General features: G+C 42.9%; 1 protein-coding gene across 1 annotated transcript in view; it reads right to left on the bottom strand.

Moving 5' to 3' along the window:
- Positions 1 to 18,478, bottom strand: part of sorcs2 (sortilin-related VPS10 domain containing receptor 2) — a 1,194,681-nt gene that overhangs the window by 349,305 nt on the left and 826,898 nt on the right. Inside the window, exon 4 of the mRNA XM_033609881.2 lies at positions 9,766 to 9,930. Coding sequence (XP_033465772.1) covers positions 9,766 to 9,930 — 165 coding nt within the window. The remainder of the gene's footprint in view (positions 1 to 9,765; positions 9,931 to 18,478) is intronic.

Here is an 18,478-nt window from a genome sequence, read left to right as displayed (position 1 = left end):
CTTGGGAGCGTATTTCCCGACAAATCAATGCGTCGTTCCCTCTCCTTTTATGCACAAGCGATGAGTGTGAGAAGCGCTGGTACGTGCTGCAATCCAAAGCAGGCGTTATTACGTTACTATACTGGGTGGGAAAAGTAAGCTCATCCCTGATGAGGTCAACCACAAACGTTATCCCTGCACTATCAATCCGGTAGCGTCTTATTAAATCACTGTCGTTCAATATACATAGAATATCTCTCCTTCCTCTCTGTCTTTCCACCATCTTCTCTGTTTAAGACACTCTTAGGCTTCTTAAAAGTCCTCCTCTCTCCTCTTAACAGTTTTTCACCTTAGGAGCTTTCTTAAGGCCTAAGATGCTTTGTGAATAACTTTTATCTTACCAAGGGAAAATTCTAAGAAAAATCTTAGAATTTGAGGAATTCTAATATTTTTCTTAGAATGACGTCACTAAGAGCTACTTTTAGTCTTAGGATTCTTTGTGAATACGGGCCCTGGTCTGATTAGGAGAGACAGCATTCATCCCACTTTGGACGGAGCCACTCTCATATCTAGAAACCTGGCCAAATTTATTAGTAATTCAAAACCCTGACAACCCAGAGTTGAGACCAGGGGTCGCAGTCTTACACGCTTCTCTGAGCTTCTAGTGCAGTTACCCACCCATATTGTTATACAAACGGTGTCTGTCCCCCGACCACCTAAATTATTTAAATCTACAGTCAAACAAAGAGGAGTTGTGCATAAAAACCTAATAAAAAATAAAACCTCTTCTGTGACAGAAAGACAAAACAGGAGAATTAAATGTGGACTGTTAAATATCAGGACTCTATCATCTAAAGCAGTGTTAGTAAACAAATTAATATCAGATAATCATATTGATTTACTCAGCCTCACTGAAACCTGCCTGTGTCAAGACGAATATGTCAGTCTAAATGAATCCACTCCTCCCAGTCATAATCAGAGGTGGGTATAACGCGTTACAAAGTAACAGTACATTTTCAAACAAGCCATCAGTTACTTCTGTTACTTTTATACGTGTACTAGTATATAAGTGCTCGGTGTGATCTGATGTGATTTAGGACATCAGATCACACCGAGCACTTACCAACTGCAGCAGCAGATCACACCGAGCACAAACCGACTGCAGCAGCTCTACCTCCTCTCTGTCTCTCATCAGTCCATTATTATAAGTCCATACCAGGAAGCAGTGTCCTCTTATATTTGGATGACAAGAATGTGTCGTAACCAACGCATTCAGACGAAACTGCTGCCTTCAAGTGCTTCTCGTAAGCTCGTATTTCTGCGTTCCACACTCCACACAGGATTTGCTGGCCACGTCTGTGACGCACTGGGAAAACCCTTTGACTTTCCATGCAGTCTGGTTTCAGATCCGGCCATGGTTGTGTCACGGCAACACTTAAGGTGTTAAATGACACCTTGATATGTGCCATCGACAACAAAGAATAATGCGTGGCTGTGTTTGTTGACCTGGCGAAAGCGTTCGACTCTGTAGATCACAGCATCCTGCTTGACAGGCTTAAAGACATTGGACTCTCTGAAAACTGCTTGGCATGGTTCAACAGCTACAGCTCTGGTCGTGTACAGTCTGTAAGAGCTGAGAGATTCCTGTCTGACCCACTGCCCCTGTCTAAAAGTGTTCCTCAGGGATCCATACTAGGCCCAACCCTGTTCAAAATCTACATTAACAACATTGCTTCTGCTGCAGGTAGTTCTCACATCAGGGCTTGATGCTAACTTTTTTCCCAAGTTTTTTTTTTCCCAAGTTGAAAAAGTAAGGAGCGCACAAAGAACTTTAGGGGCACAATGTAAATTGATCAAATAATGTGTTTTCCGTAATAAACGTGATGCAAATAGACATTTACAAGCAAAATTATTTAATGAATTTGTATACAAAATGTACAGAAAGGTAAAATCATCAAGTTTTGAAAAAGTATTGCAATTTCATTTTGTCTTTAATGTTATTATCTTATATATATTATCTTTGCAATATGATTATCTTATATAATGTTATTACTATCCTAAAACATTTTCCAGGTCCTTTGAAACTCTGCAGGACTTTCCACCCTGCCCAGCAACGGTACCGTGGCGAACGGTCCCTAACTGCGGGGAGAACGAAGCAGGCTTCCCCGGAGGTCCGCCGCTTTTCCCGGTCCCTCTTCTCCGCCACACTTTGACTTATTCCCACCCAGCCGACAGCCTGGCCGTGGAGAATGGTCCCTAACTGCGGGGAGAACGGAGCAGGCTTCCCTGGAGGTCTGCCGCTTTTCCCGGTCCCTCGTCTCCGCCACACTTTGACTTATTTCCACCCAGCCAACAGCCTGGCCGTGGAGAACAGTCCCTAACTGCATCAATAAGTGATTAACATAGGGGGGATCAAAATAAAATAAATAAATAAAATAAAAATCAACCAGCCACCCTCCTCCCCTGACAAGTAAAGAACAGTCCCTTCATAAGTAAAGAACAGTCCCTAAAGTACGGTGAGGTTTGTGGACCGTTACCTGCCACAAAGACAGAAATGTGAACGGCTCGTTTCTCCTCTGACACGCCACATACCTGTGTGCCGCCACGGCTCGGTTGTCCAGGTACTACTGGGCAGTCATGACACTAACGAAAGAGGAAATTACTAGACCTGGAGTCGGACTTCTCTGTCGCCGGTAAGCCTTTATCTTGCGCCACAGAGCACTATGAGCCTCCGCCGTATTCCTGTCTGTGACCCCCGTTCAACCCACAACCGCCAGAATTCGCCTTTCCTTTCTGCTGCTGGTTGAAACGTGACAATAGGGGCGCCCCAGCGCCCACTCCACAAACTTGACGTGGAAATGATCGGTAGTCTAGAAAACTGGCAAGTTTTTTTGTTGTTGTTTTTTTTTTGTTTTTTTGGAGGGTGCTCGTGCGCCCTCACATATATTGCGCCCTGGGCGGTCGCCCACATTGCCCATAGCAAAAACCGTCCCTGCCTACGCCACACTTTGACTTATTTCCACCCTGCCAACAGTGGGACTTATATTCATTGTGCCGACAGTGGCTTGGAAAACGGCCCATAACCGTGTCACATGGGGAAGAGGGAAGAGGGAAGACTGGAGTTCCTCCAACATTTGCAGTTAGATTATCATATTTTTTTACTGACAAAAATATAGGCTGCTTCAGCTAGCCTATATAGGTGTGTGTGAACTGTAAAAAATATAAAAATAAAATATATTTAAAAAAATAAAATAAATAAATATTTTTTACAGTTCGCACACACCTATTTTTAGTCGCAAATGCGAGTGAAACGCTGGCACTGTCGAGCCCTCCACATCCATTTATATGCCGAAGACACGATCTTGTACACAGCCAGTCCCTCCCTGGACACTGCCCTGACTTCCTTGCAAATTAGCTTCAACAATATCAACAGGCTTTCTCCAACCTTCACCTTTGCTTAAACACCAACAAAACAAAATGCATGATATTCAACCGGAATCTACCACTTATCACCTGTCCTCTCAAAATCTCCTCCCTGGATGGATCAGACCTCCAATTTGTCAATTCCTATAAATATCTGGGTATCTGGCTCGACAGTTCACTCTCCTTTGATGTACGCATTATCACACTGCTCTCCAAAGTCAGATCTAGAATTGGTTTTCTGTTCCGTAACAAAGCATCTTTCACCCACTCTGCAAAGCACACTCTGGTTAAAATGACAATCCTCCCAATCCTTGATTACAGTGACATGATATATAGGTCTGCCTCCAAAGCTCTTCTCAATAAACTGGACCTCATCTACCACTCTGCCATCTGCTTTGTTACAGGTGCTCTTTTTAATACCCATCACTGTAACCTGTACTCACTTGTCAACTGGCCATCACTTCACTCCCGTAGACTGATCCACTGGTATCACTTCATCTACAAGACCATCACTGGAAACACCTCTTCATATCTCGGCTCACTACTCCATATCAGCAACCTACGCTCCAGCAGTTACATTAACCTGGTCATTCCAAAAGCGCGCACCTCCTTTGGCCGTCAATCATTTCAATTTGCTGCTGCTAATGACTGGAATCATCTACAGCAAAAGCTTAAACTTAACACATTCATCCCATTCTCCTCTTTCCAAAACACACTCCCAACAATAATCTGTGATCATTGCACATGTTTTTAACTTCTCTGGACCAGCGCTACTACTTTTAGCTCATACTTTTGTTATGTGTTGTGTATTTCTTTTATATACTGTGTCCAATCGATTGTTTCACTGTGATTAAATGTGTCTGACTCTCTGTGCTGCCTCTTGCCCAGGTCGTCATTGTAAATGAGAAACTGTTCTCAACTGACTCACCTGGTTAAATAAAGGTAAAATAAAATAAATAAACTGACATATGCAATCAGGGCAGGAATTTCACGAGGGCCATGGCTCTCGTGGCCTCCCAATTTGGCCCTGTGTCCTTGAAAAAAATTTCTGTCCTGAGGCCACAGTGGCCTTGATGCCCCGCCCGCACTGCCCCAGGTGATTTTGCAGTTTTCTCTTCTGCCTCTTTCCTTTGACACCTGCGTCTATTGAGAAAAAAATAATGCGATGACAGTCTGGATTCTTATTGGGCAACATCAAATGAGACGATGCGTACATCACCAGTGGTGGGTTTGATTCGAGCCTGGCATGAACCGCTCGGACGAGCAATAAGGTCAGTTGGACACCAGTCGGTCACTGGCCAACCAGGAGACTTCATCAAATGCCCGGGCAGGGATCGGTACCGAGACCCGGTATTAAACAACCCAAGGTAAACTTAATCAAGACTGTAATAACAGTAAGCTCCGCCATTATCGGCGTTACTTTTTAAAGTTTCGGTTTCATGTATCATCATTCTGCAGCCTCTCTCCTGCTCTCTGCATGTCGCCCCTCACAGCGCGCGCGCACACACACAGACACACAAACTCAACAGCAGAGAGGCCGCGGTGCAGATGAAGGGAATATAACTTCAAGATTACTCTAGTTGACGACAACTAGCCCACGCTTGTTACTGTGAGTAAGTGTAATAAAACCTCTGCCAGCCAAGCCAATACTTTATCAATACATGTGATCAGCATGTAGAAAGCCATATTTCAATCCGCTCTGTCCGGAGTCTCTCATTCACCGCTATTATGATTTATGATCGCGGTCGACACAAGCACATCGCGCTCGCGAGGCTAACAGCAAAGTAATAAAGACAAACTAAAATGAAAGCTGTCTATGTGTAGGCTAACACTTTATCTGAACATGTACCTGAGGCACCCGACCTGCAGACAGTGAGTGTCCTCAGTAGAGGAGGAACAGAGAGCAGGATGAATGACTGACACTGATGTTTGTCTTCATGCTGAGATAACGTGACTTTCTTCACTCAGTGTTGTGATATCAGGCGGATATTTATATTCCAGTGAGATATTATTGGGTTTTAAATAGTGACTCTGTTGTTGTAAACATGACTGTTGCTGCCATGGACTGTATAAAACTATATCCTGTGTAACTGACCTATAAGAAAAACGTCACGTGTGTGCATGTGTGTGTGTGTGTGTGTGTGTGTGTGTGTGTGTGGAGGAGGAAAGGAGAGAGGGAGATGCTGGAAGAGAGATAGTGTGTGTTATTAGATACTGTTAATGTCACTTATTATGCTTCTGTGCATTGATAGCTCTGTGTTAGTATGTTTCTGCATCATGTTGAGGAGGGCCATGCCTGTGTGTATATACAGTCAGGTCCATAATTATTTGGACAATGATACAGTTGTCGTCATTTTGGCTCTGTACACCACCACAATGGGTTTTAAATGAAACAATGAATACCTGCTTAAAGTGCAGACTCTCAGCTTTCATTTAAGGCTTTTTTTCAAAAATGTAGTATGAACCATGTAGGAATGACAACCATTTCTTCACACAGTCCCCCGACTTTAAGGGCTCATAAGTATTTGGACAAACTAACATATTCATCAATTAAACAGTCAGTTTTAATACTTGGTTGCAAATCCTTTACAGTCAATGACTGCCTGAAGTGTTGGACCCATAGACATCATCAGATGCTGGGTTTCTTCCCTGGTGATGCTCTGCCAGCCCTTTACTGCATCCGTCTGCACTTCCTGCTTGTGTTTTGGGTGTTTTGCCCTCAGTTTTGGCTTCAGCAAGAGAAACGCATGCTCAGTTGGATTCAGGTCAGATGATATGACTTGGCTGTTGCAGAACATTCCACTTCTTTGCCTTAAAAATGTCTTTGGTTGCTTTTGCAATATGCTTCAGGTCATTGTCCATCTGCACTGTGAAGCATCATCCAATGAGTTTTGAAGCATTTAATTGAATCTGAGCAGATAATGGTGCCCCAAACACTTCAGCTTTCATCCTGCTGCTCTTGAAGCTCATCGAGAGAATGCCAAGAGTGTGCAAAGCAGTAATCAGAGCAAAGGGTGGCTATTTTGAAGAAACTAGAATATAAAACATGTTTTCAGTTATTTCACCTTTTTTTGTTAAGTACATAACTCCACATGCGTTCATTCATAGTTTTGATGCCTTCAGTGAGAATCTACAATGTAAATAGTCATGAAAATAAAGAAAATGCATTGAATGAGAAGGTGTGTCCAAACTTTTGGCCTGTACTGTATATCTAGATAGCTTCTCCCAAACTTCTCTTCTACAGTTGACCTCAATGATTTCTTCATCTAAATCATCAACGTGTCCCCATCCCAAATAGGCTACTTAAGGAAGTCTTACCTTTAGTTAACACTCACATATTAGACATGATCAGTATATCTCTATTAACAGGCTATGTACCACAGTCTTTTAAGGCAGCTGTAATTAAACCTCTTCTATAAAAGCCCGCCCTGAATCCAGAGATGTTAGCGAACTATAGACCAATTTCTAATCTTCCCTTTCTTTCAAAGATTCTTGAAAAAGTAGTCGCAGACCAACTGTGTGACTTTCACCACGATAATAATTTATTGGAGGAATTTCAGTCAGGATTTAGAGTGCATCATAGCACTGAGACAGCATTAGTTAAAATTACAAATGATCTTCTGATTGCTTCAAAGGACTCGTTTCTGTACTTGTTTTACTAGATCTTAGTGCGGCATTTGACACAATTGACCACCAAATTCTGCTACAGAGACTGGAACATTTAAGTGGCCTAAAAGGTTCTGCACTATGCTGGTTTAAATCTTATCTATCTGATCGTTTTCAGTTTGTTCATGTTCATGATTAATCATCTGTACGTACTAAAGTTTGTTTTGGAGTTCCACAAGGTTCTGTGCTTGGACCAATTCTGTTTACTTTATATATGCTTCCCTTAGGTAACATCATTAGAAATCACTCTGTAAATTACCATTGCTATGTGGATGATACACAGTTGTATTTATTGATAAAACCAGAATAAACAGATCAATTAACTAAACTTCAGAAATGCATTAAAGACATAAAAACCTGGATGAGCTCCAATTTCCTTATGTTGAATTCAGACAAAACTGAAGTTATTGTTCTTGGCGCAAAACACCTCAGAAATTCTTTGACTGATGATACAGTTTCTCTAGATGGCATTGCTCTGGCCTCTAGCACTACCGTAAGAAACCTCGGAGTAATATTTGACCAAGATCTGTCTTTTAACTCCCATTTAAAACAAACCTCAAACTGCGTTTTTTCATCCGCGTAATATTGCAAAAATGAGTCCTATCCTGTCCCAAAAGATGCAGAAAAGTTGGTCCACGCTTTTGTTACCTCTAGACTGGATTGTAATTCCCTATTATCAGGTAGCTCTAATAATTCTTTAAAAACTCTCCAGCTAATTCAGAAGACAGCGGCATGTGTGCTGACAGGAACTAAGAAACAAGATCACATTTCTCCTGTTTTTGCTTCTCTGCACTGGCTCCCTGTATCCTACTCCTAACTTACAAAGCTTTAAATGGGTCAGGCTCCATCATATATTAGAGAGCTCATAGTGCCATATTATCCCACTAGAGCACTGCGCTCTGAGAATGCAGGGTTACTCGTGGTCCCTAAAGTCTCCAAAAGTAGATTAGGAGCCAGAGCCTTCAGCTATCAGTCTGCGTTTCTGTGAAATCATCTTCCTGTTTTGGTCCAGGAGGCAGACACTGTTTTCACATTTAAGACTAGACTTAAGACTTTACTTTTTAATAAAGCTTATAGTTAGGGCTGGCTCAGGCTTGCCTTGGACCAGCCCCTAGTTAGGCTGACATAGGCCTAGTCTACCAGGGGACCTCCAATAATACACCTCCTATAATACACAGAGCACCTTCTCTCTCTCTCTCTCTCCTTTGCTAACGCTCATGTCCTGTTACTGCATCTCGCTAACTCGGCTCTACTGCATGTCATTAACTCGGCTTCTTCTCCGGAGCCTTTGTGCTCCACTGTCTCGCATGTTAACTCATATCGCAGCGGTGCCTGGATGGTGTGATGTGTATGGTTGTGCTGCTGCCGTGGTCCTGCATGATGCCTCCCACTGCTGCTGTTATCATTAGTCATACTTCTACTGTCATTATGCACTAGGGCTGTCAAAATTGCTCGAAAATGACGTTCGAATATTCCTTCTAAAAATAACTCATAGGTTCGAACCATTCGAATATTTTTTTTTCCGCATTATGTCCACAAGAGTGCAAACTAATACAAGGAAACATACATGTATATGTATTAATACAAGGAAACGTAACTACTTGTAGGTATTTTTATTTCAACATAAACGTCTTTGAAAACATTTACATACCTACACATTTAAACCCATAAAACAATTATCTATAACATTACGTTATAAACGACCGTGGACCTCTCGCTCGCCCCCCCTCTCTGACCCGTGGCCACACCGCCTGCGGAAACGCTGCGAATAGCCTCGAAGCACCGGACTGTGACCGGCTCGCGCCCTGCAGCAATCGTTTCGGCGTCTGGTCTATTTTCTGCGCGAGCCGCGAGCGAATGTGTCAAGCCGAGTGACGGAGACAACAGCTGGGAGCAGTCACTTATTGTCACTCACATACATATACTATCATATATCAACGTATTGTACCACAATAGCTGTAATAATTATTATTATAATATTATTACTTAAATTAATGTTGTTGTAAGCTACTGTCACTACTGTCTGTCCTGCATTTCTCTCTGTCTCTTTATGTATAATTTTGTGTACGGATTACTGTTAATTTATTATGTTGATCTGTTCTGTACAACATCTATTGCGTGTCTGTCCGTCCTGGAAGAGGGATCCCTCCTCACTTGCTCTTCCTGAGGTTTCTACCATATTTTTTCCCCATTAAAGGGTTTTTTTGGGGGAGTTTTTCCTTATCCGCTATGAGGGTCCAAAGGACAGAGGGATGTTGTATGCTGTAAAGCCCTCTGAGGCAAATTGCTATTTGTGATATTGGGCTTTATAAATAAGATTGATTGATTGATCACTGCTGGAGCCATGTTGTCATGTCCACGGATCTCAGCAATTACACTGGTGAGAACAATTTTATTATAACTGAAATAAGTGATGGCCAAAACTATAGCATAAGTTCCATGGCCACTGTTTGGTTTATGTCATGTGCATAAGAGTTGCCTTACAGCAGTATTATTGTGTGGTAAATCATATATTAAGTTTTCTCTGAGGTTCGTGTTCTGCTTCTAAGTATGAAAATTGAAATTTAATGCATTGCTGAGCTGCACTGACAGAAGAGATGTCTTGCTGGTGTATCATCACTGCTGTTTTCTTGTTCATTCTTTCAGCTACAGAAGCAGCTATCTATTTTCATATTTGTGCAGTGCTTTGATACCCACCCTGCCCTCCTTGCTGTAGGCCAGGAGCTTGTCCTCTTCCTTAGGGTGAAAGATGAGTGTGTCTGGAGTGAAGGATATGGACTGACGCTGGAAGGAGGAACCTTCGTCTGTGCTGATAAACAGCATCTGATCCCTTTCATTAATGGATGAACCCACCAGCACCACCTTAAAGAAAGACAAAAAAGAAGAGGAAGGACAATAATTAGAGATCAAAGGATAATTTCATGAAGTCAGCAGTCTGTGGAAAACTACACAACACTATCCTCCTCCTGTCAATACTTGGGCATGTTGCAAGAGAAAACTGATGAATAGAAATGCATGCATGCCTATGCATGCACATTTATTCAAGGACATTCTTTGGGCCATAAGAACTTTCCATTAAGCTTAAAAGCTCCTTAGACCGAGGTGACACTGTATTTATTATCTATTCAGATTTTTATACCTCATAAAGTCATTTAACACGAGGCACAGCAGGACCTGTCATCTCACCAATTATAATTTTGTCCTGGACAGCCATAAGTGAGGCTACCAATAGGGGTGATCAATAAGAACTAATGGGCCAATCACATTCTTTAGGAGTTTGTGAGGAGCGGGAAACTGTCCAATGAGGGTTCCTAGGCATAGGTGTTTATCATCGTTACAATGTTGTTTGTACCTGATCTTTACAAAAAGCAATGGGATGACAACTGTGTTCTTTCTTAACATCTCTTTCACATATCAAAGCATGCATTATCGTAACTGCTTTATGTTATCATCTGTATGTCTGTCCATTATGTTTATCCTATGTTGTCTATCCTTATTTGTCAATATTTTTGTCACATTATTTTACCAATTAAAAAAAAAGTTTCTATTGTTCCCAGTGAGGAATTGCTGTGTTCTGACTTCCTCTCATCTCCAGATTACCTTTGAGGCACCTTTGGAGTTGTTGTTCATTTGCCAATCTCAGTGACTTCCTCCCTGAAATTCTGTGCACAGAAACAGAGTTGCACTCCCTTAATGGGCTGAGCAGGGAGTGACAGTTTGACTCAGCCCACTCTCACTTCAAACTGAGTTATATGCTGTTCTAACTTTTTGCAAAACAATAGCCCAGTTCAACCTAGCTGTTTTTCCTTTGGTAGAAATCCAATATTAGGTTGATTATGTTATATGTTGCCGTCTACTTCAGCCTCCCACACCCAGGGCTGGTTCTCCTACCAGATACTGCCGTCTACTCCAGCCTCCCACACCCAGGGCTGGTCCTCCTACCAGCCACCACCATCTGCCTCAGCCTCCTACACCCAAGGCTTAGAATCCTACCAACTGCTGCAAGTGCCAGGGTCTCAGTCTCAGGGTGGCCCTTCAGACCAGCCACCTCCAGCTCCAACACATCAACCTCCAGCTCCAACACCTCAACTGAGAGATGTTGGAGCTGATCAAGATTCTCACAGACACTGTGTGCTAACTCAACTTGGTTCTCCTTGTTGCGAGAAAGTTAGCAACGAGAAGAACAATCGGTTCCAGGAATTGAGACAGCATAAGGTAGCCCTTGAGGATCAGGAGCGAGAGAGGAGAGGTGAGCCCCCAAGAAGTGACAACCCACCAAAGACAGCTACTGCTATCAATGTAAGCTATGTGGTCAGTCAAAAAACAAACTCACTGGCCACACACAGCTACGTGGGAAGTGGTACTGTCCTGCATCTAGACAGACCATCGCAGAGTGGAAGAGCTCATTGTAAATATGTGAGACCATGGATTCACAGGACCACAGATGATTTGTCATTTGTTAAAATATAAACTGAACATGTGAAGGTTTCTCTTCTCTGCATGCTCTTTGTTCTTTAGACAAAGAGAGCTATTTCTCACCTCAATGAGAACAGTCGCCGAACTTGATTGGACAGGACTTTTACAGTGGCATGTGACTCTGTGATGTCACAGGTATCTGTAGAAGGTCTGCTCTCTTCAGCCTTTTTCTCTTTTCTGCTGGGCCTGGAACAGTCCAGATGCTCTCTTACTCTGGAGATGCCGAGCAGCTCACACCTCTTCGCCCTGAGCTGTGGACCAGCCCAGAGGTGCCCAGACAGGCCTCCACTTACCCTGGGCTGCCAACAAGCTCAGACCAGTGTTTACAGACTCTCTTAACCTGAACCAGAGAAGTTAGAGGAACTTACTTACAAGGAGAACCAAGTTGAGTTAGCACACAGCGTCTAACTCTGCAAAGACCCTGAGCGACCAGCTTCCTCGGAGTTTCACCTTTAGAACAAAGGACACAACAAAGATTGCATCTGGAACCACAGCTCTTTCCCGCCTTCCTCTGCCAACAAAACAGCACACCACCAAAGCGACTCTTTCTTCCATCCATTCAAGGATCGGTAACATAACAACTGGGCATAGCTTTATCACAGCTTTACAGGCTAAGAAAGACTGTTTAACTTGTTTTATGTGATTTAATGCTGTCATTGAGTTGTTGTTGTGATTGTTTGCAGTTAGGTCATTGGTTAGTTGGATTCACCAAAGCTAAATGTTTAGTTTGCTAATGCTGTTCACAGACAGATTCTTGCACACAACCAAACAATCTCTGCACTAATCCAGACCGTTTGCAACATAATTGATGCCTCCATGTGATGCCTAATTTATGTTCCCTACATAATTGGTGCCTCCGTGTGACGCCCCAATTTTTGTTCCCTACAATAGTTATTTGTTTACATAGTTTTCACAACTTGTGGTTTGTTAAAGTGTTAAAGTGTTGCATTTGCAACTCTTAAAAAAAGTACAAGCAGTAACATTTGCAATTCTTGGGAAAAAAAAGAAAGAAAAAAGCCTTTTCCAAGCAGGCACCTTATCAAAATATAGTTGCATTTGTAACTTTAAAAAAAATAAAAAAACAACAAAAAAAAAAAACAACAAAAACACAATTCTTGTGGTGTAACAGCAACATAGCGATCCTGTGGGTGGAAGATTCCAGGTGCAAATCCTGGCAAGAGTGTGCAACTTGGGAGGGCGCTGCTGAGTTGCCGCAACCACATCCTCGAGTGAGCCATCGGCTCCTGCAGAGGCCACCTCGACGCACGCTAACCCTGACATCGCTGCCCTCAAGCTCGAGTTGCTGGCCTCGCTGAGGAAAGATATTGCTGATATTTTTAAAAAGGAACTCCAGGATACTCTCGGGGATGCTTTGTCTAAGCTCGACCTGCAAGCGATGAAGACACAGCTGGTGAATGATAAAGCTGCTACCAATGCTACCATGTCCAAGCTAAAAGGTGTGGTCGGAGAGATGGAGCGCGCACTCACCAAGTGTGTGTGTGTGTGTGTGTCCATAGCCCTGCCTCCCTCACAGAGACAAAGACACTCGATGACAAGAGCTTTCCCTCTGTTCATTACGCTAATGAACCAACTCACCTGGCTGCCAGACGATGCACGGCAGTGAACACTCTTGTCGTCCAGTCTCTTTGGTGTAGAGAGACGAGGAAAACAAACAAGCATGAATATGGCAATTAATCGTTGCCAGAAAAGTCACCGTCTCCCTTTTAATTTACCGTGCAATTAACCAACTTCTCGCATATCGTGACAGGCCTAATTATGATTCCCAGTCCCGCCCATCCGTATGTTGTTTTTGCAGTGAGAGAGCTCCTCTTGGACGTGAAGAACAGTCTCAGACATGGGGGTGAGAACAGAGTAGATGTCCTTTAACAGGTCAGTATGATGGCTTTTAAGCCTCCAAGCAAGAGCTGCTCCAGCTGCGTATCCATATGTTAAATCATTTATTGTTGTTCAAGGAGTGGTTTTGTCAGTGTTTTGGTGAGCTGTTCAGTATGAGAGATGATTTATTTTGTCATTTGCTCCATGTTTCTCTTTTGGTCCTGCTGGAGGCGCAGTTGGTCCTCCACAATTTTCTGAAGCTGTTGTTCATTTACAAAGCCAGAATCATTTTCCTTTGTGGTTGAAATTCTCAGACGATTTTGTTTGTTTCCACTGTTTTTGCCAGTGTTAACATCTTTTTGGGAGTTAGGAGCTCAGACAATCCACATATGTCCATATCCAACAGAGAATGTGAGGAGCAAGTGAACCCTGGAGCAGGCACTGAATTTGAGGGTGGAGCCTCCTCTGATCCTGCTTCCATTTGACTCAAGGACTCCAAGTTGTCAGCCATTTTGTTTCCTTTATTCCTTTGTTCCAGAAATAAAGTTTTATGTCCACATCCGATGTGGGGGTTTTCTTTTGTCACTCAGTATTTTTCCTTCAGTCGAGTCCCATCTGGGGTGCCACTTTTTGAGGTTTAAGTTTTATTTTATTTTATTTATGTTATTTTATTTTTATTTTGTTCAGTTTAGGTTTGTCTTGGGATTTTTTTCCAGGGTGCCAGCCAGGTCTCTCTCCTGGCATGTAAGATGGTCAGTCAAGTTTTAGGTAGTTGTGTTTTTTTCTGTTTGTCATTTAGTTGTTTGTTTGTTTTAAACCCAAAACCTCACAAATGATGTACCTTATTAAGAAAATACGCCCTACATTGAGTGACAACACAACAATAACACAACACCGCACAATAATTGCAATACCAAGCAGAGTATATTATCGTGAAATGAAAAATGAAGACACAATAATCATTCATCATAATAATTAATCATAATAATTAAAGTTAATCGAAGGATGGCTATTGCGAACGGCAGATGAAATGAGGAAGGGATTGACGGCTAATTTTAGTTTCACTACTGCGCTTTGAGCGTACTGCTCCAACATGAACTATCTCTCCTGCTGCTCTCTCTCTGTCTGCCAGGATGAATGAGGGATATACACAGGATTTGAATGTTTGCGCGATCACTCAACATATCGGCAAGTACATGGGGTGTGATTGTAGGAGTTCCTGGGTGTACATACGGGAGGTGCCAACTAATGGAAAAATACGGGTTGTCACAACATGCTTCTGGGATTTCCTTCCTGGAATTATGGTTCCACTGTTCCCTGTAGTCCCTTTTTGCTTCTTTTACTGCTCATCTTACGTTGTAGGCTGCTGCTTTGTAATTGTCCGTGTTGCAGTCCTGGGCCCTATTTTAGAAAGCAGCGAAACCCTGAGTCAGTTACTATGGCAGCTTACTCCGTTACTCTTAAGCCTGCTGGCTTGCAGGTTTGCTTCATCTAAGCCTGAGGCTGAGCGTGTTGCAGGTAGGAGAAACATGGCATGTCCTTTAGAGAATTAAGTCGTGGACGTTGGGACACAGTTTATTTATAGGTTGCTGCGTCAGGCGAAGGTGATTAGACCCTGTTTGAATTAGTGCTGCACAATTAATCTAATTGAAGTTGCAATCGCGATGTCAGGCTGTGCGATTAGCCTACATAGCCACATAAAAGTCTGCGATTTACGATTTAATGTAAATAAATGTTAATGTGTGCCTGTGAATGTGACTACTTCTCCTATAGTGTGTGGAGTTTGTTGACACAAGCTAGCCTGGTGTGTGCAGCACATTGTTACGGCCGCCGCCCTAACCCCGCCTCATAGTGTAACTCATAGTTGTGTGTCTCATGCTGAGCAGGCTGTGTGATTCCCTGCACCTGATTGGCTCGCACTGAGGAGGTGTGCCTTCCCTCCACCTTCCACCTCCTGCCCGCGTCTCCTGCATTTGGATTGGTGCAGTACCACATCAGCTCCACCAATCCCCAGGCTGCAGCTGAGGAGCCACGGCTATATAAGACTCAGCCAGATCATCAGTCGGGTGCTATAGCGCAGCTTACCAGACGTGTCTCCAGAATATTGTAAATGTTAATCGTTGCATTAACTTGAGTGTTGTGAATTACATGAGGCACTTGAAAGATACCTAGGACTGGGCTAGGGAACAGAAGGTTCAATAACTGATTTCGCAAACCGATACACGTAGGTATTTTTTCTGTGTTTAGAGACACTAGGGGTGCTGTTCTGCTTGTGTTACATTTGAACTAAGCGAAAGTTAATTGGCGATGATTTTGTTTTGTTTTTGATTTACTTAGTCTCCCTATTTAGTAACTCTATTTTTGAGAGTCCTCTTTGGGTTCAATTTGTTTCTTTGATTTGAGCAGCATCCATCAGCCCATTTCCTTTAGCTTTGCCTTGCAATTTCTGTTTGCCAAACCTTGTTTAATAAATAATTTAGCTTTTACCAATTAGAACTGGTTTATGTTGCTTCCCTTTTCACACCATGAGCTAGGGGTCGTAACAACATATGGTCAGGTGACCACCTGGCGTGCAGCAGTGACCAACATAGACGCTGAAGAAGAGCGTGAGCACGACCAAGAACAGGAGTTGGTGGCGAAAAAAACCCCAACGTCTATTACATGACGATACACTGAGTTCAAGTACAGCAGCATTGAACGTTGAACTGATTCAAGATGGCGCCCCCAGTGCGGACGCCTGTTGCAGCAGCTCCTGCTCACCGCTGAGCTTTTTTCAATTTCTTTTTCATTTAACTTTCTTATTTGGAGTTTTTTTCCAGTTAGCTAGCTAGCACTTATGTTCTGTTTTGTTACGGAGACGAAGACTGCTCTCTTTATAGCGGTCTTTCTCCTGTTTTTCCACGGACATGATCGTGTGCGGGTACCTGGCGCCCAGCCATGGCTCCGTTGTTTACACCCGGGACCAGCTGTTAGCGCTGCGTCACACCACGGTGTGGCCCGAGGAGATGGTACAAACCCGTCCTCCTGTCCGTCGTCATGGGGAACTTGCCCCAAAATCCGGACTCGCTGTTCACAAGCAGATGTACCATGCTCACATTCTCCAATACAAAGATGCCCTCTCCTCAGCCAAATCACAATACTTCGCTGAAATAATCTCTGCTGGTGCTGGGAACACTAGGGTCCTGTTCTCAGTGGTCAACAACACACTGCGCCCCCCAGATTCCCTTCCCCCACATTGTTAGTAATTGATGTAATTCCTACAGTAAATCTTACAACAATGCATTGTATTTATGTTTTTACTGTAAATGGCAATGCATTATGGGAAATTTATTGACAGTCCTGTAATATTATTGTAACTACACTGTACATACACTGTACAAGCCAGATTTTACAGCTGCCGCGTTGCATCACGGGATCACTGCCATCTGAAGTTTGAATTTTAGGCGCCCAACCAAGAACCAACATCTACACAAGAGGTCTGTATTGTGATCAGATAAGGATCAGAAGAACTCAGGTATGTAACGTTAGCCTAAAATAATCTTTCTGTTGAACTGAATGAGTGACTGTTTGGTCGGCTTTTGATTCAATGACATGAGATTAGCTAGTTAGGATCATGACTAACTTTAGCCAGCTCAGTTAGTTAGGGGGTTACTTCATGGATTGAAGCTAGCTAGCTAGCTAACTTATTTCTAATCATCTAAAGCATTTCGAAAACGTCAGAATGGCTCGTCCATCGTAATCCAAGTGCCCTGAAGCCACGGCATGTAACTCTACAACCGAAACAATCACAATCCCAAAAATGCCGTTTCTAGAGAACTTGCTAAAATATCTGAAATTAACCATCATTCTTACTTTTTCTTAACATATTTCGTCTAGGTGCTAGTTCGGCTTTACTAGACATTTGATACATTCAGTAGATCTTTTTACGACCCTATTTTACAAGCCACAAAAAACCTACCATCCCAAAAACGCTGTTTCTAGCGTATTAGCTAAAATATCAAAAATTAGCCAACATCCTCACATTTTCTTAACGTAGTTCATCTAGGTGCAGTATATTAACTAGTTCAGCTTTACTCGATATTAGATATATTGTATATATTTTGGGGGGGGGGGTGACGGGGGGGGGGGTGCTGGTGGCCGCTGGTTCTGTGGCGCTGGCTTGGGGTCTGCTATCAAAAGCTGGCAAAATACATTTATTTTATAGCCTTGACATTAACCTGTCATATTGTTGAGTTATCAAGGATAGTTTCGTGTTTTTGTGTGCATACAGCAATGTTAAAGATATCATTGAGGAAAACGAGGTTGACGTGACGTTATTGAATCAGGGAATCCGCGTGACCACCACAAAATAGGATCCTAATTGACTTTACATTGGCATTGTTTCTGTGGTACCGGCACGTAATTTTAACTCATTACGTGCTGCCACCACAGAATGTGGTGTTAAGAGGTCGTGGTCATTTCATGTATTTCTGTGAGATCAGGTTGCTGTGGTCAGTTAGCCTTGTCGAGTCTAGCGCGAGTTGCCATGTGGATTAAAAAAAACTACACTTCTTGTCGGCATGACAGTAAGTAACGTTACTGTCTCTATTTTCATTCTAAAGTGGTCATTTCCTTTAATGTAAGCGAGAGTAATGTTACAGGTCGAGTGGTTTATCTATAGCTCGGATTATTATGGCACTGTTTACATGTGTTTCAGGGTATTTTATTCTGACTTCTGCTTTGTAAGTTAGCTGTGAGCTAAACTGAGTAGTCCCGGATCTTTGCATGAGCAGCAGCCAGAGCCATGCAGCCTCTCGTTAAGCCATCTGCCTCTAAAATGAATTGCACGTGCGCATCTTAAACCAATAGTTTAACTGCGTGTCATGAAATTATTAGTTTGCTGCATGTTCCACTGATTGTCACACACCTGAGTGTGTGAAATTTGTTCTCCGCATATGACCCGTCCCCTGAGGGAGCGGTGAGCAGCACCGGTGCCGCGCTTGGGAATCATGTGGTGATCTAACCCCCCCAGTTCCAACCCCTGATGCTGAATGCCAAGCAGGGAGGCAATGGGTCCAATTTTTATAGTCTTTGGTATGACCCGGCCGGGGATCGAACC

This window comes from Epinephelus lanceolatus, chromosome 22 (genome assembly GCF_041903045.1).
Source record: "Epinephelus lanceolatus isolate andai-2023 chromosome 22, ASM4190304v1, whole genome shotgun sequence".
In the NCBI taxonomy this organism is placed as follows: Eukaryota; Metazoa; Chordata; class Actinopteri; order Perciformes; family Serranidae; genus Epinephelus; species Epinephelus lanceolatus.
This window is presented reverse-complemented; position numbering and strand designations above follow the sequence as displayed.